Genomic DNA, 27831 nt, shown 5'->3' with positions numbered 1-27831 from the left:
TGTTAGCAGCAACTTATGGTCTCTTTCCCACATTAGGGTTTTTATCCAAAACATTTACCCCCTAAGAATGGCGTTAAAATATATAGCCTAAAGCGTGACGTAAGTGTAGGGGTATTTATTACAAAAAGAATAATTAAAAAATATGCTGTAATTGCTGACATCTTAGACAACATCTTATAACAGTGGTAGTGCCCGCTTTAACATCTTAGCACTGCAGGGCCGGCTCGCCCGGTGTAATACCACAACCACACAGAAGAAAGGCGTGAAATGGAAGCAATTCCGTGTTTCGTCTGATGAGTGTGGTGCAGGAGGCCTAATTTAAGTCCCTTTCCCTTTACCACCCTTTTCTTATAAGGAGAGGATGGGAAGGGAAAGTGGATTTCACGGAGGAGGAGATGCATAGAAAGGGGAAATATCCTCTTTATGTGCATCTCCTCCTCTGTCGGATAAGGGTAGGTAACGCATTTGCAATTGCGGATGTCTATGGGCAGCGGTCGCTTCGCCATTTTGGCGTATTCAGGCGGCCGCTTGCTCGTTTACCACCTTTTGTTATATATAAAAAAAAACAAAGAAGTGTGTGTTTACGCTTTATTATAATAGTATAGATAGGTATAGATATATACAAATCACGATGTATTTACCTTGATATTTGACCTTCTGTGATAAAAACAGAGGTCAATTAAAATAACATTTAGGTAACCATTCGTTTAATAAATTTTCGATATTCATATAGGTAATATAACCTCTTATAGTAGGGAAGCCGAAGCGGGGATTCCGGGATTTACTAAAGCGCGGAAGATTAATATTCAGGGGCATACCTAGTACCCGGTTAAGTACCTCCACAAAACATGAGGACCATATATAAGGCCGCCCGAGAAGGATACAGGATCAGATTAGTAACAAAGTTGACCATCAGAAATTCTCCAGCGCACCCCAATAGGTCTTTACGACGCTCGAGTAAATTCCCATTTAGCATTGTGGGCTCCCCTACTATTACTAATATTATAAATGCGAAAGTTTAGATGTATGTTAGAGTTAACTTAAACTGCTGAACGGATCTCGATTTTTCATAAATGTAGATAGTCTAGGACACATAGGGTTCTTTTGTTTTTATTTTTTTATATCACGCAGATGGACTCGCGGGCGAAAGCTAGTATATTATCATACTCGCACAAAAGCAATGATAAGATTGTTACCCTTTGAACTTTTTATCTATGTTATTTATTAGCTGTTGGTCGCGACTTCGCTCGCGTGGATTAAAAAACAAAACATAGCCTAAAGTGAGAACTGATAACGTAGCTTTTTAATGATGAAATAATTTTTGAAATCGGCCGTGTAATTTTTGAGTTATTTCCAAAAATACAAATCTTTCTTTTTTCTATACTATTATAATAAAGCGTAAATACACACTTCTTTGTTGCCTAAGATGTCAGCAATCACAGCATATTTTCGAATAACCCTTTTTTTAAAAAAGGCCCTCAACTTACCTAGTAAGCTCTAAAGCCCTACGCTTTAGGCTATATATTTTCACGCCGTTAAACTTAGGGATAAATATTTTGCATAAAAACCCTAATGTGGGACAGAGACCATAAGTTGCTGCCAACATCAAGGAAGTAAGGTTGCCATGGTTTGTCATGTCATGTCATTTTGACATTTGTAATTGATAATTTGACAAATGTAAACAATAAAATAAAATTTTCATTATTTCATGTGGACGAAGTCGCACGGGAACAGCTAGTCTAAGATCATTGGTGCAATATTAATGAATACAATAACATCGGTCAGTCGGTTGATAGCGATGTCTGTAGATGTACAAACAGGCTTTCAAGGTTATTGTAGCTGACGTCATACCTAATTTTAAACGTAAGTTTTTTTTAAGTTAATCTTTATTCTTAAGTATTGTAAATTAATGAAATAAAAAAATTAATAACGTAAGTGAATTATTAAATGAAATATTAAGTTTTTATAATATTAAAATGTAAATCTAAGTAACTGTTATTTGCGATTTGGTCCGCGTGAATTTAAATAACAAATATAGCCTATGTTACTTAGTGATAACGTAGCTTTTAAATGGTGAAATAATTTTTGAAGCTATTCCCGTGCTATCCGCATGAAATTATGAATTATTTATTTTATTGTTTACATTTGTCAAATTAATAAATACAAATATTAAAATGACATGATGACACCCTTGCTTATTTGATGTTGGCAGCAACTTATGGTCTCTTTCCCACATTAGGGTTTTTATCCAAAATATTTACCCCTAAGTTTAATGGCGGTAAAATATAGCTTAAATCGTGACGTAAGTCTAGAGCTTTTTATTAAAAAAAATATTCAAAAATGTGCTGTAATTGCTGACATGGCAACAAAGAAGTGTGTGTTTACGCTTTATTATAATAGTATAGTACAGATTGCAATACACCCAAAAACACAAAGAAATCTAAAATGAAATCTTTCCTCTTTATAATATTTGTATAGATAAATAAATAATTTAATAAAATACTAATAAAACACGAGACAAATTAAATAAAATACATAATTATTTGATTAAAAATAACATAATTATTACAATAAAAAATCCACAGTTAAACGAAATAAAAGTAAAAAATTAAATTAAAATTTGAAATCAAATGTATTAATCGATTTCGAATTAACAAATCACTATATTTTATTGTTAACGAGCTGTTGCCCGCGACTTCGTCCGCGTGGTATTAGAAAACATACCAACTATATATGTAAATTACAAAAAGCTACGTATCCCTCGGGAAACAGACATTTCTCTGGGATGAACCTTATCCCATGTGTACTCCAGACTTTGTTTTATATCTGTGCCAAATTTCAATAAGACATGTTGAACCGTTGCTGAATGATCGAGCGAACATTAAAAAACTAAATTAATGAATCCCACGGGAACCGTAACTATTCCCGGGATAAAAAGTAGTCTATGTGTTCTTCCAGACTATGCTCTAAATCTGTGCCAAATTCCATGGAGATCCGTTCAGCCGTTTAGGCAACAAACGCTAACAAACATCCATCCATTTAAACTTTCGCATTTATAATATTAGTAAGATATTTGTTATTGCGTTTAATCTAATAATCACGACCTTTTGACTTTAATTGACTTCTTATGATTGCTATATCCGGTTGAATATACAAACTAGTATGTTGTTTTATAACCTCTTTATTTCTTACAATGTTATAAATATTTCGTATCACATCAAAGTCAGACGAGGCAGTGAACAAAGTTTTTCCACTGGTACTATTTCTGAAAGGTATCAGTGTTCAAGTTAAGTGCTACCATATACAAGTAATACAATATTTTACAACAGTTTGTCTAAATAAGATAGATTTGTTTGATAATTCATGTCACAATTTAGTAGGGATGGGTTGTTTAAACATGAATCTTTTCGATTTTCGATTTATATTCTTATAGAAGTTGGAATCGATAGATTTATAGTTATAACTTATGAATTACAAAAACACTGTTTTCTCAAATTTATAATGACTTGCAGAACCATTACAAATAATAAGAGTGAGTAAATATTTATTACTGTTACAGTCTTACGTAATCGAATTGGATTTTTTTGTTATGATTGTCATCGCTAAATTCTTTACAATGTAATTAATACTAGAGTTGTCTTCTAAATTAGTTCATAAGTAAATAATAATTTTAGTTAAGTTCGATAAATTTTATATAAACTGAATATCGATAGTTCATAATTGTTCGCTGCGTGTTTCGTCACTACGATACCTGTCTAAGTACGGCATTTTCATACAAATTGAATTCGATACTTCATATGCGTCATTTATCAAACTAATCTATCTTATTTAGACAAACTACATAAAACTCCATGTTTTGTTATCAAATTGGATCTTAAATACAACTATATTAACATGTTTTGAGGATTTATCAATAGATGTCGTTAGTTATGTCAAATATGTCAAGTGAAGTGTCATGTATGCGTTCTCTGTATATTTTTTTAATCTATGTATCACATCTTGTATTTCGCGCCTAAAAATATCCTCTATTTCATTAGATTGTCGATGGCCAGTTATTATAAAGTTGTAATTTAAATAAAATGTTAATGTCATGATACTTTTTTTTTAAGTTCCACGCAGATGAAGTTGACAGTAACATATAATTTAATGAACTTCTTTTATTGTTTACAGATTACATTCTTTATTTGAAATATTAGAGATGAAAACGGAATTATTGCTTGTGTTAACAATTGCTACATTGGTCTTAACAAAAGGTGTGTATTTTTAAACAATAACGTAATTGTAATAACGCAATTATACTTTAATATTTAGTCTATTCCCGCCAATAATTGGCGCGAATACTTAACTTCTGTTTGACATTGACAGATGTTAGGGATGGGAAGTACACGTCAAAGAATGTTGTGCCGCTACTCCTATGAATCGGTTTTCTACAGTAACAAAAATTGTTTTGTTTTCAGATTGCACAAAAAATGGTAAACGAGGTATATGCAAACCCCTCGCTGATTGTAAAACTGCGCTTGACGATTTCAGAAAATATAAAAGGATACCTCAGGTAAATATTTTATAGTTTACTAGCTGTTACTAGCGACTTCGTCTGCGTTTTGTTAAAATAATAATTAAAATACACAGATAAATTACCTTTGTAATGGTGAAGGGATTTTTGAATTCGCTCATTAGTTTTTACGTGAATCGAATACCACATTCGAAACCTATAAAATTATCAGTATTTCTATACTTCTATACCTTTATATCTATACTAATAATAAAGAGGGAATATTTGTGTTTTTGTATGCATTGAAATAACTTAATAACTACTGTGTTCCGATATCAAAAATTCTTGCACCATTAAAAAGCTACATTATAGTGAGTAACATAGGTTACCTTTTAATTGCACGTAGACGAAGTCGCGAGCAACATCTAGTCTATTAATAAACCTTCCTTCGTCACTGTCAATAAAAAAACTACATTAAAATCTGTTGCGTAGTAAAGATTTAAGCATGCATAGAGGCAGACGGGAAACGATTTCGTTTTATACTCTATGTAAAAAGAGAAAGGGACCGTTTGAATTCGCTAAAGCGATATTACTTCTAGATATGCATTAATTAAAAAAAATACAATAGTCATGATTTTCTACACAGGAGAGGATTCCTTTTAGGAAAGCGGAATGGGCGATTCCATACATTTCCTTCCCATGTCATAATATTTTCTACCACTCGTGTTTCAGATGTGTAAAGACGACGAAGGTAAAATTTGTTGCGTCGAGAGAGTTAAAGCCTCGGAATATGGATCAAACGCACCACTCGGGTAAGTTATACACTTAATTAACTTAAGGAATCTGTACACAGATAGCTTAAGAGCGCACACCTTTGACAAAATTATCGCACAACTGTTTTTCCCGATTCCTATGAGTGTATATGGAGGTTGTGAAACTAAACATTTGAATTGCGAAACAGTCGACAATCGCATATCAGTTGTGCGATTGTCGATTGTTTTGATATTGTCAGATGATAGGAATCCATTCTTGTTTTTAAATATACCCTCATCCAAACGGAGTATATCGTAAGTTAGGGGTGACTAGGCCATAGCCAGCATAGACTTTACACATATTAAAAATTCTTCTCAGATACAATCCTAATGTTTTCCTTCACTGTAGAAACATCGAATTGTACTATCAAGGAATCTGGCAGTGGCCTTGAAATCTAGAGTCCTTTGCAAGTTTGGCACACAGATGCGAAATAATAATCGACATATACGCAGCCTTTAAATGTGTCTATAAAGTCGACATAGCCTAATGGTTTTGAGTACTACCGATCTTGCGGTCGAGGGTTCGAATACCCCTATTCGACTTATCATGAACATTCTAGCCTAAAACGTAGTTGGAATGGTTTAAGGAAATATTAGTAAATTAACAAAAAAATACTAATACTTCATTTGTAATAATTTTTTTTTTTACTATTCCGTTTGCATTCACTGCTATTGGTTATTGGTAAGAGGCAGAGTTTCGTTGGTACAAAGGCAATATAAGTGGAACACCACAGAATACCGCGATTGTACATTTCGTAAACCATTTCCAATTAACATTTTATTCGTTTAATTTCAGCACCGTGCCAACCCCAGTTCAATCGACATGTGAACCGATTGCACGAAATTTGACAGCCGCAAGAACAGGAAGAAAAGCTTGGGATAGTAAGAAATAAATGCCTCACGAATACATTAAATACCCATAAGTGTATATATTTTTAAACGCTAAGGGCCTGTCCCACCAAATTGTAAATTCTGATAACAATCCAACGTATAAATATGCAATGTTTTTGTTCCCTTTTCATACGTTTTTAAGCTATCTGAGCCTCTATCAGTGGTGGGACAGGCCCTTGAACTCCAACAATATATCTGGTAAAAGAATTATCAACTCTGTACCACTAGCTTTCACCCGCGATACCCGCGATACACTTTTGACTAAACTGTCGCACAATTGTGTAGTCTCGTTGTGATTCCTATGAGCTTATATGGAGGTGAACACTCCATTTTTAGTCGTGCGACTAAACAGTTGATTTGCGAAGCAATAGACAATCTCACAACAATGGTAGTGCCCGCTTTAACATCTTAGCACTGCAGGGCTCGCCCCCAGTAATACCACAACCACACAAGACAGGCGTGAAATGGAAGCAATTCCGTGTTTCGTCTGATGAGTGTGCCGGAGGCCTAATTTAAGTCCCTTTCTCTTTACCACCCTTTTCTTATAAGGAGAGGATGGGAAGAGGAAGTGGATTTGACGGAGAAGGAGATACATAGGAAGGGGAGATATCCTCTTTATGTGCGTCTCCTCCTCCGTCGTATAAGGGTAGGCAACGCATCTGCAATTGCGGATGTCTATGGGCAGCGATCGCTTCGGCATTTTGGCGGATTCAGGTGGCCGCTTGCTCGTTTGCCAACTTATGTTATAAAAAAAAAATTAATGTTTTTTTTTGGTTTCAGAATGTCTAGAATATCAGGAGAAATTGATATATCCTTGTAGAGAAAGTAATACACCATCAGGTGGGATGATTCGTTTAGATTTCTGTAACAGGAAACCGGACAGTTTGATTATTGGCGGGGAAGATGCATATGAAGGAGAATTTCCGCATATGGTAGGTTACAAACTTTAGTTGAAGTAATAAAAGATGGCGCTCTTTTAAAACTTACAAGAAGATGTTAAAATTGATCAGTCGTTTTTCAACCTACATCCCTCTTACCTTTAATTAAAAAAAAATCAATATTTGGTTCAAGTACATTTATTAAGAATTTCAATGTAAATATAATTATCAGAATAGTGTAATTATGAATTTCAGAAAGACTAGTCAAAAGATGGCGCTGTTTTAAAATTTACAACAAGTAGCTTAATATTATACGTCGATTTTCTTCTTACATTCCTCTTATTCTAATTAGAAAAAAAGTGGAACAATTCATTTTTAGTACAATTAAAACTATTTTAATTCAAATATTATTATCATAATAGGGTTTAAATGTCACAAAAATGTAAAATTTCCCCATTCGAAAACTAGATGGCGCTATTCGCTATTTTGTGAATTTATACGAATTCTGTAACATTCCAGGTTCTTCTGGGCTTCCGTAATGGTACATCAGAGCAGAGTTGGGGCTGCGGCGGCATCCTGATCAGTGAGAGGTTCATCCTCACAGCGGGACATTGCATCTATAGTAAGGAATTGTAAGTGAAACAATATATTTTCAACTCGGATAGTTGAGATCCAAAGACGGTTTTTTTTTTTTAAATTCTTCATTTCCTGCTGCTATGTTTTTGCAGCAACCTTGTTATCTTTGTAGTTTTTTTTTCTAGTTCTTTACCTTGTTTTTTTTTTTAATTTTTTTATTTTATATATACGGTTACCAAAGACGGTTAAGAAATATTGACGCAGTGAAATTTTTTTACAGTACTTTCTCTGAAAGGTATCAGTTGTCAAGTTTAGTGCCACCTCGTATAACATGTAATAAAACATTTTACAACAATTATAATAAGCTCCATCTTTTGTTACAAAAGTAAACTAAGTAATAATACAATTAATTATATTGACAAATGAGTTTTGAGGATATATCGATAGATAGCGTTAGTGATATTATTATATTATGTAAAAAATGTTTCAAGTACTTTTATTTTATTGAATCTCTTTGCTGAGATTGCTTCCGAACACCCCATCAAAAAAAGGTTGCTGGAGTGCTTTGACGAGTAGACAAGATATTCCGAACCTACCCTAGCGTAAAATATCCGAATCATGTTAAAGTATAAACGTAACTGGCTGTTTTGTTTCCGTACGCGTTAACATAGATGGCGCTAATAACATTTGAAATTAAATGGTCTTTAGGACTAAATCTTATTATAATTTTATACATTTCAGCGGTCCAGTGACTGATGCGAAGGTCGGCATCCTGGAGAGATCACAGGAGGTGGACAGCTCGCGGCGGTATAAGATCAAAAGGATCATCAAACACCCTGATTATAAGCCGCCTCAGAAATATAACGATATCGCTCTTCTGGAGACTGATAGAGAGTGAGAAAGTAGAACTATTTTTACTGTAAAATCCTCAATTAACGGAACAAAACAAATTTACGTTCAAAAATATGTAAAGACATAGAAATCATCGGTATTCCAATTACAGAAATTGCCACGTTCCTCACAACGCATCTTACTAATATTATAAATGCGAAAGTTTAGATGTTAGAGTTAACCTAAACTGCTGAACGGATCTCGTTTGTCACATGTAGAGGATAGTCTGGAATACAAAGTAGCCCCAGTGGTAGAGAAAATAAGGAGTAAAAGGTTAGAGTGGTATGGGCATGTTATGAGAAGGGATGAATCGCATGTAACAAGAAGGATGTTAATTATGAATGTGGAGGTACATCGGTAGAGGAAGATCTAGAAAGAGATGGATGGATTGCGTGAAAGGTGACATGATCAAGAAGGGAGTGATGACTGAGATGACGGATGATAGAGTGCTTTGGAGGACGAAAACCCGGTGCACCGTCACTAAGGGAGTAGGATAAGGCAGGGGAGATGATGATGAACCAATATTATTAAGAGGAAAGATTTGTATTTTTGTACGTATTGAAATGACTCAAAAACTACTTGGCCGATTACAAAAATTCTGTCACTATTATAAGGCTGTGTTATCAGTCAGTAACATAGGCTACGTTTTTTTATTTAATACGACGTGGACGAAATCGAGAGCAACAGCTAGGAAAAGCTAGTTTATAATATTAGTAAGATAAAATGGTAATATTTTAATCAGGATAATGCTGGACAACTTGGCGGTGCCCGCCTGCTTGTACGATGGTCACCCGATTAACGACTCCAGCGCGATGGTCACAGGATGGGGGACCACCGTCTTCAGATATAACAAGATGTCTAACATTCTACAAAAGGTAATTCCCTCCTGGCAAGCCATTTCACAATCTTTCCTTGCAAACTTAAGAACAGGAATAATAAAAACGAATCGATTTTTGACTTTTTGACCTTGAGCAGCTTTGTTGTTTTTTACGTCGAAGTGAAATCTGAGCGTATGTTATGAATGGAATAAGACAATTGACGTCAATTGTCTCATGACAACTCCGGTCGCGTTTTAGTCGCTCGAAAATGGTCGTAAATTTATTTTATTATTTTTAGCTCAATGGTTGAATATTTTCGCGTCAATTTTTTTCTGGTTACTTTATAATAAGTAGAATCGTTTAAAAAAAATAATACATGCATATTTCCTATTATGTTATCCCACAGGTGACTCTACAGAAGTTTTCCGATGAAGAATGTTACAAAAGCTATTCACCAAACAGTCGAGGTATCCGCCTCATGAAGAAAGGCTACAATAGTACTACGCAAATATGCTTCGGAGATTGGCATGAGAAAAAAGATAGCTGTAATGTGAGTTAACATCTCTCTCTCTCTCTCTCTCTCAGTTTCCTCATTTCTGAGGGTCGCGAACTCTCCTTGACGATCTCTCGAAGGGTGTTTCTCCAGTCTGTGCGAGAATCGCGACGTTTATGGCGTTATGTTGTGTCGAGTGTGCATATTTAGTCCGTCCATAGTCCGTGGTTTGAGTTAACATAGATATACTATAAAAGCGCGCACCTTTGACCAAACAATCGAACAACTGTTGTGCGATTGTCGATTGTTTCGCAGCTCAACTGTTTAGTTACACAACTAACGAGTAGTGTACCTCCATATAAGCTTATAGGACTCAAAGCACGACTAAACAGTTGTGCGATAGTTTAGTCAAAGGTGTGTGTACTAAACAAGATAAGTGCCATGATATTATCTAGCCCGAAATAAAATACATTAAAAAAAAAGATAAGTTATTGAAGAAATTTTTTCACTGGTGTTTTCTTTGAAAAATACTATATCAGTTGTCAAGTTTATTGCCACCAAATATTACAGAGATTAAAATATTATATAGAGGAGGCATGGTTGCCAATTCATTTGATTCATTTTTCAAATATTCATCACTGACGCCATCTATTGATAGATCCTCAAAACCACACTGTTAATTTAATTAATTTTATTTAATTAAATGGCCAGTAGATGTCTCTAAATAATAATAAAAGGAGCTTATTGTAATGTTTTGTTGCATGTCACGTGAGGTGGCACTGAACTCTAATATAGTACCTTTCAGAGAAAGTACCGGTAAAATAACTGCCTATTCTATACATTATTTGAATAGCTTTGTATTTTATTACAGGGTGACAGCGGTGGACCGGCTCAAGTCAAACATCCGGATATCTACTGCATGTATTCAGTGCTCGGGGTTACCTCATGGGGTAGAGAATGTGGCCACCCCGGCCAGCCGGCCATCTACACCAGGGTGGCCGGATATATACCTTGGATCGAGAGTGTCGTTTGGCCATAACTGGATGAAACCTTTATTGCATATGGCCATGTGGCTATATGGCCATATTTTCACACAAATTTCTGATAATAGTATTAATTTTTTTTAATAAATATTTTTTTTATAACTTTATTTTATTTCTTTAAAAAAGATAAACATACAGACGAATTAGTACCTCCTTGTTTTGGGAACTCGGTCAAAAATACCTTTTGTATGTAATCTACGTATGTAATACTAGTTGTTGCTCGCGATTCAGTCCGTGAAAAAATGTATCCAATGTTATCCAGACTATCTACATGTATGACAATCATCAAGAACTCTAGAAAGAAACTCTAACATATATCTAAACTTTCGCATTCATAAAACTAGTAAAATAAAATCTTTCTAAGATCTAAGATAAGTCTAGGATAGATTTGTTTTGGTTCAATTTAAGCTATCTCTAACAAACATGTAAACTTACGCATTTATAATATTAGTAAGATAGTAAAGAAACTATAGAAGAGTCGTTCGACTGGCAGGCGACAACGCAGGACAGACGACGCTGGCGTTCTCTCGTGTCGGAGGCCAAGACCCACTTTGGGTCGCTGCGCTAACGCAGTAAGTAAAGAAACCAGAGGGTAGCACGAAAACTTGCGAAATAGTATTCGTAACTTTATCGATATTTGTATAAAATTTTCTAGGTCTCTGTAGTTTAACAGTGGTAGTGTACGCTTTAACATCTTAGCACTGCAGGGCTCGCCCCCAGTAATACCACGACCACACAGAAGACATGCGTCAAATGGAAGCAATTCCGTGTACAGTCTGATGAGTGTGGTGCCGGAGGCCTAATTTAAGTCCATTTCTCTTTACCACCATTTTCTTATAAGGAGAGGATGAAGGGGAAGTGGATCTGACGGTGGAGGAGGTGGATAGGAATATATCCTCTTTATATGCGTCTCCTCCGTTGCATAAGAATAGACAACGCATCTGCAATTGCGGATGTTTATAGGCAGCGGTCGCTTCGCCATTTTGGTGGATTCAGGTGGCCGCTTGCTCGTTTGTCACCATATGTTTAAAAAAAAATACTGTTTTTATTCCACGCGTACGGAGTCGCGAGCTATAGCTAGTTCTCTATAAAACCTAATGTTGGCATAAGACGTTTATATTCGAGCAATTGATAGCCAAGTAAAGGCTTAATAACCGTTCAATGAATAGTCGACTAATGCAAAAGTAGTGTACAAAAACCATTTAACCAAGAGCTCTATTACTAAAGAAAACATTAACTTACAAAGAGCTTATGTATATGGGACGATACATTATCTATATAATAAAATAAACACACTTTGTTATGTAGGACTAGTTGTTGCTCGCGATTTCCTCTGCGTGGAATGACAATAACGAAATCAGTGTACCCAGAGGGAATCGTAGTTATTTCCGGGATATAAAGTAGCCTATAATATCCCCATCTATGTCAGGTATTCTTCAGTGAAAGTCCGGTCAAAATTGACCCAGCTATCGGAGATTACCCGGAACAAATGCGGCTTGCAGACAGACTGACAGACAAAAATTTTTGAAATGCGAAATCTGGAATTTTTCATTTGATATTATAAACAGACACTCCAATTTTATTATATCTATACTACATTTTATAATAAAGCGTAAACACAAACTTCTTTGTTGCCTAAGATGTCAGCAATTATAGCATATTATTGATTGATTCTTTTTTTTTTATAAAAAACCCCTTCACTTCACGCTTAAAGCTATATATTTTCACGCCATTAAACTTAGGAGGCAAATATTTTGTATAAAAACCCTAATGTGGAAAAGAGACCATAAGTTGCTGCCAACATCAAGAAAAAAATGCTAAGATTTGTCATGTCATGTCATTTTGACATTTGCAATTGATAATTTGACAAATGTAAACAATAAAATAAAATTTTCATAATTTCATGCGGATGAAGCCGCACGGTAACAGCTAGTTAAATAATAAAAATGCCTACGTTATTCACTGATAACGTACCTTTTTAATAGTGAAAAAAAGAAATCGGTTTAGTAGTTTTTGAGTTATTTCAATACATACAAAAAGCCTAATCTTTCCTCTTCATATAAGTATAGATAAAACAAAAGAAACAGCAAAAATGTAACTAAAAAGAATTTAATAAACTAACATCTCGTTATTTTAAACCTATTACTTTTAGTTATTTTCACCGGCTTCGATGTATACTTCCCTTTACCTTTACTTTTGCCTTGTTTCTTATTTTTAGTCCCACTGTTAATAGATTTCATGTTTTTCGCTTTTTTAGTCTTAATAAAACATGAAAATAACCTCTTGAAGCAGTTACCGCGTGTTAACGCGTCCGCTGGTGTAGTTAGTATTGCGCATATGCATTCATCACAGGGCCCAGAAACGCCCTCTTTAAGGCCCTTCAACGATTTAGATTCTAGTTGTTTTAATTGTTCCAAAGTCATTGTGATATAAATTATTTCCTGAAAATTTTACAACACATCACGACCAAGATCAAAGTACAGTCGGGGAAACTGTCGGTATTCAAAAGATACAATCGCTTGAATATTTCGAAACGAAACAAGAACATAAATCAAAGCACTTATAAAAATATCTGTACGAAATTTGTTAATTTCTATTTATTTGCATTCATTGTTATCTAATTATTTGTAGAGGCGAAGTTTGCGAAGGCGAAACGAAGGCAATTCCTGTGGAACCGTCGGTTTCCTCGACTGTACTAATATGTTTTGTATTTCAAATGTACATTTAAGATACATTTTATGGTAAAGAAAACATCGTAATATGTGTGTTTTAATGTAAAGCTCCCTTTAACTTCCCACTGTAGGGTTCGTTCTGTACAATCAACCACACAGAAGAGAGTCGTAAAGTGGCAGCAATTCCATGTACAGTCTGATAGCGTGCATGCCTAATTTAAGTCCCTAGCCCTTACCACCTTTTTCTTATAAGGATAGGAAGGGAAAGATGTGACCGTGGAGATGCATAGGTAGGGGAAATATTCTCTTTATGTGCGTCTCCGTCTATTAAGGGTAGGCAACGCATCTGCAATTGGGACTGTCTATGGGCAGCGATCGCCATTTTGGCGGTTAGGAGTCAAAATAGCGGGTGTAAGTAACGAAACGTTATAATTTTGTTCTGGAGAAGGCACTTTTTTGTGCGACGTACTAAATAGTACATTTGAGCCCATTTTGATAAGTGGTATAATTTAATTCGCTATGGTACTCCCGCCATTTTGTGTCACGATTTAGGTGCTTGCTCGTATATAAATTAGTCAAGTCAGAAGTGTCAACGTTCTTAGATCATCGTCAACTTGCCCTTATCCCTTATGGAGGGTCGGCACAGTATGTGCTGCTCCATACATCTCTATCAGCCGTCATCTGAATCCACTACTTTCTTAAGCATATCCTCTTTCACACAATCCTTACTTTCTTCGGTCTTCCTCTACCTTTGTAGCCATCCACATTCGTTCTTAACACTTTCTGGTTTATGTCCCCATCGTCTCGTCGCATGTTCTTAGACTAGCTGTTCCCATGCGACTACATACAACAACCTTGCTTCCTTAATGTTGGCAACAACTTATGGTCTCTTTCACACATTAAAGTTTTTATCCAAAATATTTACCCCTAAGTTAAACGGAGTGAAAATATATAGCCTAAAGCGTGACGTAAGTGTAGGGCTTTTTATTAAAGAAAGAGTTATTCGAAAATATGCTGTGATTGCTGACATCTCAGGCAACAAAGAAGTGTGTGTTTACGCTTTATTATAATAGTATAGATAAAAGAATATTGCTTTTGTCGCTTACTTCTTCCCACCCTTAGCTTTTGCTTTTTCCTTGTCCTTTTCACTAGGCCCTGCTAGGTTAGTTGAAGAAGTAATACCTAGGGATTTTGCAGTAGAGTCTGTGTACATTTGTAATGTATCTATGGCACTTCGTATAGCATTTCTTATATCAAATGGTGGTTTTGGAGGGTCTATTAGATTGCATATACATTCGTTGCAAGGCCCCTCAGCGTCAGTTAGTTTCCTTAACGATTCATCATCAAGTTTAGCGATACGTTTATCTGAATGGACTATTTTGACTTCTCTAGATTTGGATTTCGGCATTTTTATTTCTATCGTACTTTGTTATGTTTCATTGTAGGTATCTGAAATCATATTAAATTTTATATATCTTGTTTAGCTTTGATGGTAATGGTTTAAGCACTTTGTAATCTACAGGTCGTGAATTCTAGAATGGTCTGGGTAAAAAATTGTTCAGAAATATGCTGTGATTGTTGACATGATACGACACAAATTAGTGTGTTTACGCTTTATTATATCGGTATGGTGGATTGTGCCTTACACGGAAGAGCGGGACTTCATCACAAGTACCTAACGGTTACTTAAAAAGAAGTCCCTGCATAACTGGTAGAATCTATTGTTACACCAATAAATATTTGTTTCGTTTTTGGGTTCGAATCCTATACCAATGTGATTCAATTTTTCATATGTACCTGACGTTACGATGAAGGAAAACGTGATGGATATCAGTGAAGAAATTCAAAGATATTTGTGACATCTTACACTCAGGGTAGACTCCCCCTCAGTGTGGATATAGTGAGCTGGTGATGGTGATTTAAAAATATTACCTGTAAAATCCGGAGCGTGTTCCGTTTACGGGGAAATTTTCATTTTTGACAGAAGATTGTCAAATGTAAAAACATTTTAAATGTCATTTATCAAAGAGTCATCTATTTTTACTATAGAAAGGTTTTACTGTCTGTATATTAGAATATTAAAAGAAAATTATTATCTATCTAACTATCTAGTTCATTAATTAATATTATAAATGCGTAAGTTTAGATGGATGTTTGTTAGAGTTTGTAGCCTAAACGGCTGAACGAATCTCAATGAAATTTAGTACAAATGTAGAGGGTAGTCTGGAAGAACACATAGGCTACTTACTTTTGTTTGTTAATTCCACGCGGACGGAGTCGTGGTGCGAAACTAGTACTAATGTAAATGCGAAAGTTTAGATGGATGGATGTTTGTTAGAGTTTGTAGCCTAAACAGCTGAACGGATTTCGATGGAATTTGGCATAGATGTAGAGGATAGTCTGGAAGAGCACATAGGCTACTTACTTCTGTTTTTCAATTCCACGCGAACGCAATCGCGGGCGAGACTAGTACTAATATAATTGCGAAAGTTTAGATGAACGGTTTAGAGTAATGGAGCAAAATTACTTTTACGATTCTCTCTGTTACCATAGTCTTTTTTTAAATTCTTTTTTGACGAATTCGCGGGCAAACGTTAGTGGAAACAATAAAACTATGCTTTAGTTTATTCTAATAATCTATTTCTATACTAAATTAAATAACTAATAATTTTGCATTCAAAACTCTTTGGAAACCACAAAATAATTAAATAACGAGTTACGTAACGGTTATCGATAAAGCTATTTTCTGTAGCAGTTATTTTACTGCGGTTATTGTTAATGACAGGAGTTAATGAAGGGAGGAATGTTTTTTATTCTACGTTTAAAATAACTTTTATGATTAAAAATAACGAACTGTCCACATAATAAAATTGGAATGTCTGTAATATCAAAAGAAAAATTCCAGATTTCGGGAAGATGATGTATTTGAGTTGCTGATAACGAAACGCATTTAAAAATTCTGTCTGTCTGTCCGCAAGCCGCGTTTGTTCCGGGTAATCTCCGGCCGCTGGGCCGAAGATTACCCGGCCGCCTTCACTGAAGGGTAGCTGACATAGACGGGCATATTATAGGTTACTTTTTTATAACATTGCGTGGATGATCTCGCGGACATCTAGTAATCTATAAAGTTAATAACATTAAAGTCTGTATTTAAATTTCGTGAATAAAATGTATCTTTCTTACAACTTTTTCACAGCGGTAGTGCCCGCTTTAACATCTTAGCTCTGTAGGGCTAGCACGCCCCCAATACCACGACCACACAGAACAGGCGTGAAGTGAAGCAATTCCGTGTTTCGTCTGATGAGTGTGGTGCCAGAGGCCTAATTTAAGTCCCTTTATCTTTACCACCCTTTTCTTATAAGGAGAGGATGAGAAGGGGAAGTGGATTTGATGGTGGAGAATATCCTCTTTATGTGCGTCTCCTTCGTCGTATAAGGGTAGGCAACGCATCTGCGATGTCTATGGGCAGCGGTCACTTCGTCATTTTGGCGGATTCAGATGGCCGCTTGCCCGTTTGCCACCTTATGTTATAAAAAAAACAACAAACAGAAGTTTAAATTGTAAATCGTATCGATTCTGACGCAATTTAGAATATATTTGCAGACGGCATGTAATCTTGTTTAAAATAATTACATTTTAGTTTTTGACGCTAAGCAAATCAACAAAAATATCAAAATATTTTTCCAGCACAAGTCAAAGTAACCAATAAATTGCGAACATAACCTCAAAGTTTAACTCAAACGACTACTCACTTGATTCTAAGTTAACTAATTGTCTTAACGTAAGTTGAGTTTTATGTCTGTGTTTGTTAAAGCAAATGAAATTCGTTTTATTAGTTTTTAAAAAGTTCTGTCAACTTCGCTCAAAGATCAAAGATTAACTATAAAGCAAAGAGTAAGTAGAGAGTTACAATTATATAATTGTAGATTAAAAAATCATCATATCATATATTATTGTATTGTATTATATCTTATTAATACTAATATTATAAATGCCAAAGTTTAGATGGATGGATGTTTGTTAGCGTTTGTAGCCTAAACGGCTGAACGGATCTCAATGAAATTTGGCACAGGTTTAGATCATAGTCTGATAGAACACATAGGCTACTTTTTACCCCGGAAAAAGTGACGGTTCCCGTGGGATTCTTTTATTTGGTTTTTTAATGTTTACTCGATCATTCTGCAACGATTCAACATATCTTAATTTGGCACATATATAAAAAAAAGTCTGGAGTACACATGTGATAAGGTTCATCCCCGAGATGTCCGGTTCTCAGAGATATGTGGTTTTTTGTTATATATATAGTTCGTATGTTTTCTAATACCACGCGGACGAAGTCACGGGCAACAACTAATCAGCCTTAAATTCTGTTTGATATTTAAAGGTTGTGTTATTTTGGTACAACATAAAATATCCATCAAACAATTCAAGTCTTCAGGCGTTTAAAGTTCAACATGTAAATGCTGTTCTCTAACACTTCCTGTTTTCTAACACTTAGTTACTTTCTTGTTCTGTGACCCAATTAAATTAAGATTTATATTATATTGTTTACTTTTAATGTTTGAATAAAGCTTTATTCCTAACTAGCTGTTCCCATGCGGCTTAATCCGCATGAAATTAAAAAAAAATACTGTGTACATTTGTCAAATTATTAAAAGCAAATGTCAAAATGACATGACATGACAAACCTTAGCAATCCTGCTTTCTTAATGTTGTCAGCAACTTATAGTCTCTTTCCCACATTAGGGTTTACATCCAAAATGTTTACCTCCTAACTTTAATGGCGTTAAAATATATAGTCTAAAGCATGATGTAAGTGTAGGGCTTTTAATTAAAAAAAGAGTTATTCAAAAATATGCTGTAATTGCTAACATCTTAGGCAACAAAGAAGTGTGTGTTTACGCTTTAGAATTATACTAACCATCATTGTTTTTTTCACACTTTCTGATTCGATTTTGACGAGACTTAGACTAGAAGGTGGCTGGCATGCAAGAATATTATAGGCCATTGTTTTTTTTTTTCATTCCTGTCCTGACGTCACCTACGACTGCTATTTTTTTAATTTAGTTTATGGCATTGCATGCCCGTGTACATAAAAACTGAACTTAAAAAAGCAAGAAATCATACAAAATATTTAAAAAAACAACTTTAAGAAAAACAAATTCAATACTACAAGCCGACTTGAGAAAGTTTTTCACTGGTTTCCATATATTTTTCACAGCAATGTTTATCAAATAGCGTAAAAATATATTTGAAGCAGCGTGGGTTTCAGATGTTAAACGATATGGAAGCTTCGTAAAGTACAAACACAAAACTTAAGGCAAAATTTGGAAGATTTCACTTAGATCAAGTGTACAACACGCTTTAACCTAGGAAGGTAGGTAGACATTACAAACTTACTGAAGCACTCTTATCTTTATCTACGAGTATATCTACACTAATATTGTAAATTATAAAACATTGTTTATTTGATTGGAATGAAATAACTCAAAAACTACTGAGCCGATTTCTAAAATTCTTTCACCATTAAAAAGCTATGTTGTCAATGCGTAACATAGGCTGTGTTTTATTTTTTTTAATTCACGCGGACGGAGTCACGGTCGAAATCTAGTGTAAAATATATCTGAGATAGTACATCGTTTGACATGAAAATTCTTTTTCAATATAACAATTTGACAAGAAATTTGAACTCAATACGAAATAAACTGGCCAAAAGCGATACATTTTCAGAATTAATAGCTGTAATATATAAAAAAATAACACAGTTTTCGTACCGTATTTTATAGATTCGTTTTTCTTACTTGATGATATGCCCGATTTGTTTCGCAAATTGGTGACTATCAGCTGCTGAGAATCGACTGCTCCTATGTAAACTGTAGTATCTGTGAAAGGCAAGTTTTTAAATCACACAATTAACTAATTAATACATCAAACTTACTCTATAGTAATAGAATCAAATGAAACTTAAAATTCTCATTTTTGAAATCAAATTAACGTGGACTTTTTATGTAATAAGGTGGTAAACGAGCAAGCGGCCACTGGAATCCACTAAAATCGCGAAGCGACTGCCCATAAATGCAATAGCGGATGCGTTGCCTATTCTTGACCGGCGGAGGAAACGCACATATAGAGAATATTTCCTCTTTCTATACATCTCCACCGTCTAATCCACGTTCCCTTTCCATCCTCTTTCTATAAGATAATGGTTGGGAAGGAAAATGGACTAAAGGCCTACGGCACCACTCATCAGACGAAACGCAGAATTGCTTTCACTTCACGCCTGTTTTCTGTGTGGTCATGTTATTGCTGTGGGCGAGCCGACCTGTTCGTGTTTTAAAGTGGGCTCTACCACTGTTAAATTAGTTAGATTATTAATTCTGTTAATTTTGATAAATAAGTAAATGAATATTTTTGCTATTTTTAATTTTATTAAATTGTGAGTTATGACTATTTACATAGGAACCATTTACTTAGTATTTCAATAATATTACAAGAAACCATATAGTACTTATTAATATTTAATTATTCACATTAATAATTTATATGAAAATTCTTACGATATTCTTGCAAATGTTAATATAACTTGTACATCTGACGTTTCTTACATGTACAATTAAAATAAGAAAATCTAATTTTCTCTCGTCTACAAAATTCATTTTTTTTGACCGACTTCCCAAAAGAAGGAGGTACTCAATTCGTCTGTATGTTTTTTTTTATAACATAAGGTGGCAAACGAGCAAGCGGCCTGAAACCACCAAAATGGCGAAGCGACCGCTGCCCATAGACATCCGCAATTGCAGATGCGTTGTCTACCCTTATACGACAGCGGAGGAGACGCACATAAAGAGGACATTCCTTTCCTATGCATCTCCTCCACCGTCAAATCCACTTCTCGTTGCCATCCTCTCATTTAAAATAAGGGTGGCTAAAAGAAAGGGACTTAAATTAGGCCTCCGGCACCACACTCATCAGACGAAACACGGAATTGCTTCCATTTCACGCCTGTCTTGTGTGGTCGTGGTATTACTGGGAGCGTGGCGGCCCAGCAGTGCTAACATGTAAAGCGGGCTTGTTATTCATAGACACTGTTATTTATAGACATTCAATACTCGTAGAGTTACATTCTACATAGAGGGGATCGTACCAAGTAACTAACGAAGATTTTAGAAGAGCAATTAATGTGACTTATCTTGTCCTAGCTTTCGCCCGCGACCCCGTCCGCGTTGTATTAATAAAAACAAAAGAAAGTAGCCTATGTGTTCTTCCAGACTATCCTCTACATCTATGCCAAATTTCATCCAAATCCTTTTAGCCGTTTAGACTACAAACTCTAACAAACATCCATCCATCCAAACTTTCACATTTATAATATTAGTATGAAATATGATTAGTATGATTATTTTAGTTATTTTCTTAAGAGGAAAGGATGGTAAGGAAAAGTGGATTTGACGGTGAAGGAGACGCATAGGAAGGTGAAATGTCCTCTTTATGTGCGTCTCCTCCGTCAATGAAGGGTAGGCAACGCTGCAATTGCGGATGTTTATGGGCAGCGGTCACTTTCCATTTGGATTCAGATGGCCGCTTGCTCGTTTGCCACCTTATGTTATAAAAAAAACACTTTGGACTAAACTATCGCACAACTGTGATTGTCGATTATTTCGCAGCTCAACTGTTTAGTTGCACAACTAACGAGTAGTGTACCTCCATACAAGCTCATAGGAATCAAAGCGAGGCTGGACAGTTGTGCGACAGTTTAGTCAAAGATTTAGTTGAAAAAAAAGTCCAAATGTAGATATTTACTGCAGTGTCATTTCGTAACTTATTAATAATAAATGCAAAAGTTTAGAGGTCTGTTAGAGTTCTTCCTCTGTTGGATAAGGGTAGGCAACGCATTTGCAATTGCGGATGGCTATGGGCAGTCGCTTCGCCATTTTGGCGGATTCAGGTGGCCGCTTGCTCGTCGCCACCTTTTGTTATAAAAAAAAAGTTAACCTAAACTGTTGAACGGATCTCGATTGGCATACATGTAATCTGGAACTCATAGACTACTTACTAAGAGCCTGTCCCACCGAATTATAAAGTCTAACAATCCAACATGTAAAATGTAATGGAGGTGTCGGATTTTGTTCCCTTATGACGGTGACGTTATTTTTAAGCTATCGCTATCAGCCAGTAGTGGGACAGGCGTTAAGTTTTGTATATGATACACTAGCTGTTCCCATGCGGCTTTATCCGCATGAAATTATGAAAATGTTATTTTATTGTTTACATTTGTGAAATTATCAATAGCAAATGTCAAAATGACATGACATGACAAACCTTGACAATCTTGCTTCCTTGATGTTGGCAGCAACTTATGGTCCCTACCCACATTAGGGTTTTTATTCAAAATATTTACTTCCTAAGTCTAATAGCATAAAATATATAGCCTAAAGCGTGACGTAAGTGTAGGGCTTTTTATTAAAATAGAAATTATTCAAATATATGGTGTAATTGCTGACATCTTCGGCAACAAAGAAGTGTGTGTTTACGCTTTATTATAATAGTATAGACATAGATATCCATACAATTGTTATTTGTATGGAATTGTATCATATTCCATGCATTTAATTAAGTATGTTGTTACATTTAACGTTTATATTTTCGTACGTTTTGGCGAAAGCTATGAAAAAAACAGCGGGATGTCTAATTGAACAGGAGAAGTGTGGAGTCGAATTTAAATATAAAAAATATTACGTAAAAGATACTATTAATGTGTTTTATTATTGTGTTATTTATTTAAATATTAACGTGAAATATTCTAAGAGTTGAAAAAAATGTATATTTGATTTATAAAAACCTTTTTTGATAATTTCGTTATGCATTTGTTTATTTAATTTCAAACGTTATAACTATTTTTGTTTCTATTATCAAGAGGAGAGTTTGGTTTATTGTATGTATTGAGGTAACTCACAAGCTACTGGGAAAATTTAAAAAAATATTTCACCATTAAATAGCTGTCTTATTAGTGAGTAACTTAGGCTAATTTTTTTTTAATTTCCACACGGAAAAAGTCTCGTATTTCATAAAGTATAAATTCAAAATTCAATTAAAACATATTAATAAATGAATAATTTTAGAAACCATACTTACCAATAACAAAAATAAAATACATTTTTACAAATAAAAATGTATTTACACATAATAACGACTCGATACAGCCGCTGTTCCTAAACCGCCCTTACTTCGAGATCAGTATATAAATACTGAGGGGTTCGTTCTGGATTGCATTCAACCGTCGCTTGGACACGAGGTAAGTACTTACCAGAGCTAGGTCATATAGAATAGACTAAACTATCGTACAACTTTTCTCGATTGTCAATCAACTGTTTAGTTGCACAACTAAAAATCGAGAAGTAAGGAATCAAAGCGGGACTAAACAGTTGTGCGATGGTTGAGTCCAATGTGTGCCTTTAAGTTTCGACTGCCTATGATTTAGGTCACCTTGTTTACTTAAAATATCTTTATGACATATAGTAACTTATATTTTTTCTTGTTTATTAGTTCGTGATTTTTTAAAAAGGGGTGCGGTTTTATAATCTGACAGATGTCAAAATTTAATTTAATTTATCATTTAAAACGTTGTTAAGTTCTGACAGTTTTAACTGAAGAGTCAAATTTCTCAGTTAACGCGCTTATTGCGTAACAGGCCGATATCGGCCTGCCGCTCTCTCTCAACTGTATACATTACATAAAATGTATACATTATATTTCCACAAGGTTTTAGCAATTTAATCTAGTAGGTGGTGGGTCTAAAAAGACCTGCCAGACTGGCGGAAATAACATTGGGGGGTCCATTTAGGCCCGCCGCCGCACAAGATTAAGAATTATGTTTTTACTTGCCGCAGTAAACGTGTTAAATCTATGCGTTGCTTAAAGTTTTGTTAACACGTAGATATTTTACTGAGCACTTCGACTTGTCAGTTAAGACTCATATAAAATTTAACGTCTGATCCTTTATACATTTAACTAGCTGTTCCCGTGCGGCTTCATCCGCATAAAATTATGAAAAAATTATTTTATTCTTTACTTGTGTCAAATTATCAATTGCAAATGTCAAAATGACATGATATGACAAATAAGCAATCTTTCTTTCTTGATGTTGGCAGCAACTTATGGTCTCTTTCCTACATTAGGGTTTTTATGCAAAATATTTACCCCCTCGTTTAATGACGTGAAAATATATAGCCTAAAGCGTGTTGTATGTTTAGGGCTTTTTATTAAAAAGAGAATTATTCAAAAATATGCTGTAATTGCTGACATCTTAGGCAACAAAGAAGTGTCTGTTTACGCTTTATTATAATAGTATAGATTGATACAATATTTGCCCGAATAATCTTTAATAATTTATCTTTTTGTTTTTATTAACTTTTTAATAAAAGACTAATTTAAAATTAGATGCCCACGACTTCTTGGCACGGAATTAAAACAACTTAAAAGTAGCCAATATACGAGTATTGTTTCAAATTATATTCTGCATACAAATGTCAGAAATTGTTGGAACATCCTGTAGATACGTATTAACAATACATAGATACATCTAAACTTTCTCATCTTACTAATATAAATGCGAAAATCCGTATGTATGGATGTTTGTTAGAGTTTGTAGCCTAAACAGCTGAACGGATCTTAATGAAATTTCGCATAGCTGTAGAAGATAGTCTGGAAGAACACATAAGTTTTCGCCCGTGACTCCGTCTACGTGAAATTAAAAAAATTAAGTAGCCTATGTGTTCTTCCAGATTATCCTCTACATTTGTGCCAAATTTCATCGAAATCCGTTCAGCCGTTTAGTCTACAAACTCTAACAAACATCCATCCAAACCTTCGAATTTATAATATTAGTATGGAGATATTGCAAATTGTAATATACATTTAATTAAAGAATAATACACAGTTAATATAAGATTGTGTTTTCTTTCAATTTAACGTTTAAATTAAATAAACAGAGGCGACATATTCCATACATGGCGGCCATTACGATCCACTATTTATTATTTTGTGAGAATTTTGAGATGAAATGAAGGTATATAGAACTATTATAACGTTTTTATGACTATTATGTAGACGTAGGAATGTAATTTGAAATGGAAATTGATAACAAGATTGTTTTTATAACAGAAATTGTGTTATAACAATAAACGATGTCAATTTGGGTGCGGTCAATTTTGGTAGATACCGTAATTGTACTACAATAAACTAACAGTATCCTTAATTAACAGTATCCTTACGAGTTCCACGAGTCTCTAGTTAAAGGACTGAAGTTATTCATACTAAAATATCACCAATCAAATCATTGTAGAAATCCTGTTATAAGCTTCCAAAGATGCGCAATTTGCCATAACCGCGCCTTAATAACTAGCTGTTCCCGTGCGGCTTCATCCGCATGAAATTATATATTTTTTATTGTTTACATTTGTCAATCAACAGCAAATGTCAAAATGACATGACATGACAAACCTTGACAATCTTGCTTCCTTGATGTTGGCAGCAACTTATGGTCTCTTTCCCACATTAGGGTTTTTACCCAAAATATTTACCCCTAAGTTTAATGGCGTGAAAATATATAAAGCGTGACGTAAGTGTAGGGATTTTTATTAAAAAAATATATTAAAAAATATGCTGTAATTGCTGACATCTTAGGCAACAAAGAAGTGTGTATTACGCTTTATTATACTAAGTATAGATATGAAAGTTTGGATGTATGTTTGTGACCAGTTAAATCCGCAAATATATCTGGATAAATGGATTTTTTTTTATAACATAACGAATGGCAAACGAGCAATCGGCCACCTGAATCCGCCAAAATGGCGAAGCAACCGCTGCCCATAGACATCCGCAATAGCAGATGCGTTGTCTACCCTTATCCGACGGCGGAGAAGACGCACATAAAGGGGATATTTTCCATTCCTATGCATCTCCTCCACTGTCAAATCCACTTCCTCTTCCTATCGTCTTCTTATAGTAAAGGGGTGGTAAAGAGAAAGGGACTAAAATTAGGCCTCCGGCACCACACTCATCAGACGAAACACGGAATTGCTTCCATTTCACGCCTGTCTTCTGTGTGGTCGTGGTATTACACCGGGCGTGCCGGCCCATTCATGCTATAATGTAAAGCGGGCACTACCACTGTTTGATTGCGTGAAAGGTGACATGATCAAAAAGGGAGTGATGACTGAGATGACGTATGATAGAGTTATGTGGAGGACAAAAACCTCTTTCGCTACGGAAGGAGGATAAGAAGAAAGATGATGACTTAATCTGTAATAACAGAGCGTCTACACCTTTGACTGAACTATCTCCTTGTTTAGTCTCGCTTTGATTCCTTTAGCTGATATGGAGGTACACTACTCGTTAGTTGTGCAACTAAACAATTGAATTGCGAAACAATCGACAATCGCGCAGTTGTAACGACTTGGTAGACATTTAGATGGTACATTCCAGAACCTTACAGTTTTGACCGAACTTTCTAGTATTTTCTCGGCGATATTTCCAAACTAACATGACTTAGGGTCCTTTAAAAAGCGAAAGTATTATATCAACATTTAACAGTGGTAGAGTCCGCTTTAACATCTACGCACTGCAGGGCTCGCCCGGTATAATACTACGACCACACAGAAAACAGGCGTGAAGTGGAAGCAATTCCGCGTTTCGTCTGATGAGTGTGAGGCCTAATTATAGTCCCTTTGTTTCCGCCCTTTTCTTGAGAAGGAAGGTTGGGAAGGAAAAGTGGATTTGACGGTGGAGGAGACGCATAAGAAGGGGAAAAGTCCTCTTTATATGCGTCTCCTCCTCCGTCAATTAAAGGTAGGCAACGCATCTGTAATTACGGATGTTTATGGGAAGCGGTCGCTTTCCATTTCGGTGGATTCAGGTAGCCGCGTGCTCGTTTGCCACCTTATATTATAAAAAACATCAAAGGCAATGCAAATTCCTTTGGTATTACAGTGGTATTTCTTTCGTATGAAAAACTATCTGTTTCCCGCGATTTTGTCCACGTTAAATTAACCTATATCACTCACTGATAACGTAGCTTTTTGGTAAAAAAATTATTGAAATCGGTTAAGTAATTTTTGAGTTACTTCAATACATACAAATGTTTCCTCTTTGTAATACTAGTATAGATATCAAAAGGAACTAAGTATTCTAGGAGACTTTTTCGATGTTATTTCTTTTAATTGCATTCGGACGAAGTCTCGTATTAGTTAATTAAATAATTACTTTGAAATACAAGTTGTTTAGTAAGAAAAATAAAAGACAGTAGCTACGTTTCTACAAAAGTTGACAAAATTAGATCAGGTAACAGTTAACTTAATTCAACTATCAAGTTGTAAAGTTGAATTTAAGTTGTCGGTACACGTATTGTCGAATTCTACGTCGTAAGTTAACTTGGACATTTATTGTGTTAAGATGGCAAACATTTTACGTATATATTTATACTTTTTCTTTCTAAAATAGTTAATTACTTAAAGAGGGTTGCGTAATCAATTACGATTTAATCCAAAATGTTAGTCACGAAGTTTTCGAAAATGGTAAATCTAAAGTTAAATATAAAACAGCGCCATCTAGTAGAATTATTCTTCTTAGAAGAACTCTTCATCAAGTGCTATAAAATAATACTAGATGGCGCTATTTACAAAAATATAGAAATTTACTAATTTAAATTTTTTGTTAATAATTAAGAATATGTACTTTATACCTTTTTAAATTTACAGATTTATGCTTTCATGTCCTATAAAAAATAGCCGTAATGTTTTTTTTTTAATAGTTAAATATAAGTTTACTAAATAAGTATATACTATACGTTTTTCGCATTAAATTTTTAAATGCATTACTAAAATATTAAGCGAAGGGTTTTGCAACCCTCTCCGCGGGGTACAGACCCCGCTGTGCGCGTCGGGGTTGTCAACCTTTGAACAGGGACAACTTTTAACAGCGAAGGATTTAAAAAGCAAATACATTAAAAAAATCTTTAAATTATTAATATCTATTATTTCAATATTGTAGTAAATATTTTTCTTTAATTAAGTAATTATTCGTTTTGATTTTTTATAGTTTTATTCAACGTGCCGCTAGATGTCACTGTTATAAAAACATAAAGTTTTATTAAATTAAACATTTTGAGAATCGTTTTCATTATTTTTAAGCATTAGTTGTAATTGATTGAGTGTTCATACATAAAGAAATACATTTTAAATTGTAATTATTCATTTGTTCGCAGATTTT

General features: G+C 34.7%; 2 protein-coding genes across 2 annotated transcripts; one reads left to right on the top strand and one right to left on the bottom strand.

Moving 5' to 3' along the window:
* The first annotated feature begins 1755 nt into the window (after positions 1-1755).
* On the top strand, positions 1756-10975 carry LOC106107562 (trypsin-7-like). The gene is made up of 11 exons (XM_013288442.1): positions 1756-1863; positions 4171-4253; positions 4458-4552; positions 5225-5304; positions 6101-6186; positions 6976-7127; positions 7593-7705; positions 8391-8543; positions 9283-9415; positions 9765-9908; positions 10723-10975. Exons 2-11 carry the CDS (start codon positions 4199-4201, stop codon positions 10888-10890), a joined length of 1179 nt encoding a protein of 392 aa, XP_013143896.1. The 5' UTR covers positions 1756-1863; positions 4171-4198; the 3' UTR covers positions 10891-10975.
* Positions 10976-12987: 2012 nt separating this feature from the next.
* LOC106107580 lies at positions 12988-15042 on the bottom strand. Its single transcript, XM_013288464.1, has 2 exons — positions 14673-15042; positions 12988-13335 (listed from the first exon to the last, which is right to left on the bottom strand). The coding sequence occupies exons 1-2, from the start codon at positions 14972-14974 to the stop codon at positions 13329-13331; spliced, it is 309 nt and encodes a 102-aa protein (XP_013143918.1). The 5' UTR covers positions 14975-15042; the 3' UTR covers positions 12988-13328.
* Positions 15043-27831: the final 12789 nt, after the last annotated feature.

Source organism: Papilio polytes, unplaced genomic scaffold (assembly GCF_000836215.1).
Source record: "Papilio polytes unplaced genomic scaffold, Ppol_1.0 DF821956.1, whole genome shotgun sequence".
Lineage (NCBI taxonomy): Eukaryota > Metazoa > Arthropoda > Insecta > Lepidoptera > Papilionidae > Papilio > Papilio polytes.
This window is presented reverse-complemented; position numbering and strand designations above follow the sequence as displayed.

What these genes read in the sequence shown, in the direction of transcription:
- LOC106107580 (XM_013288464.1), bottom strand. Translation starts at nt 14,974, where the DNA reads ATGCCGAAATCCAAATCTAGAGAAGTCAAAATAGTCCATTCAGATAAA.
- LOC106107562 (XM_013288442.1), top strand. Translation starts at nt 4,199, where the DNA reads ATGAAAACGGAATTATTGCTTGTGTTAACAATTGCTACATTGGTCTTA. An exon ending in AATATAAAAGGATACCTCAG is followed by an intron (nt 4,553 to 5,224) that starts GTAAATATTTTA and finishes CTCGTGTTTCAG; the next exon opens with ATGTGTAAAGACGACGAAGG. An exon ending in TGTCTAACATTCTACAAAAG is followed by an intron (nt 9,416 to 9,764) that starts GTAATTCCCTCC and finishes GTTATCCCACAG; the next exon opens with GTGACTCTACAGAAGTTTTC.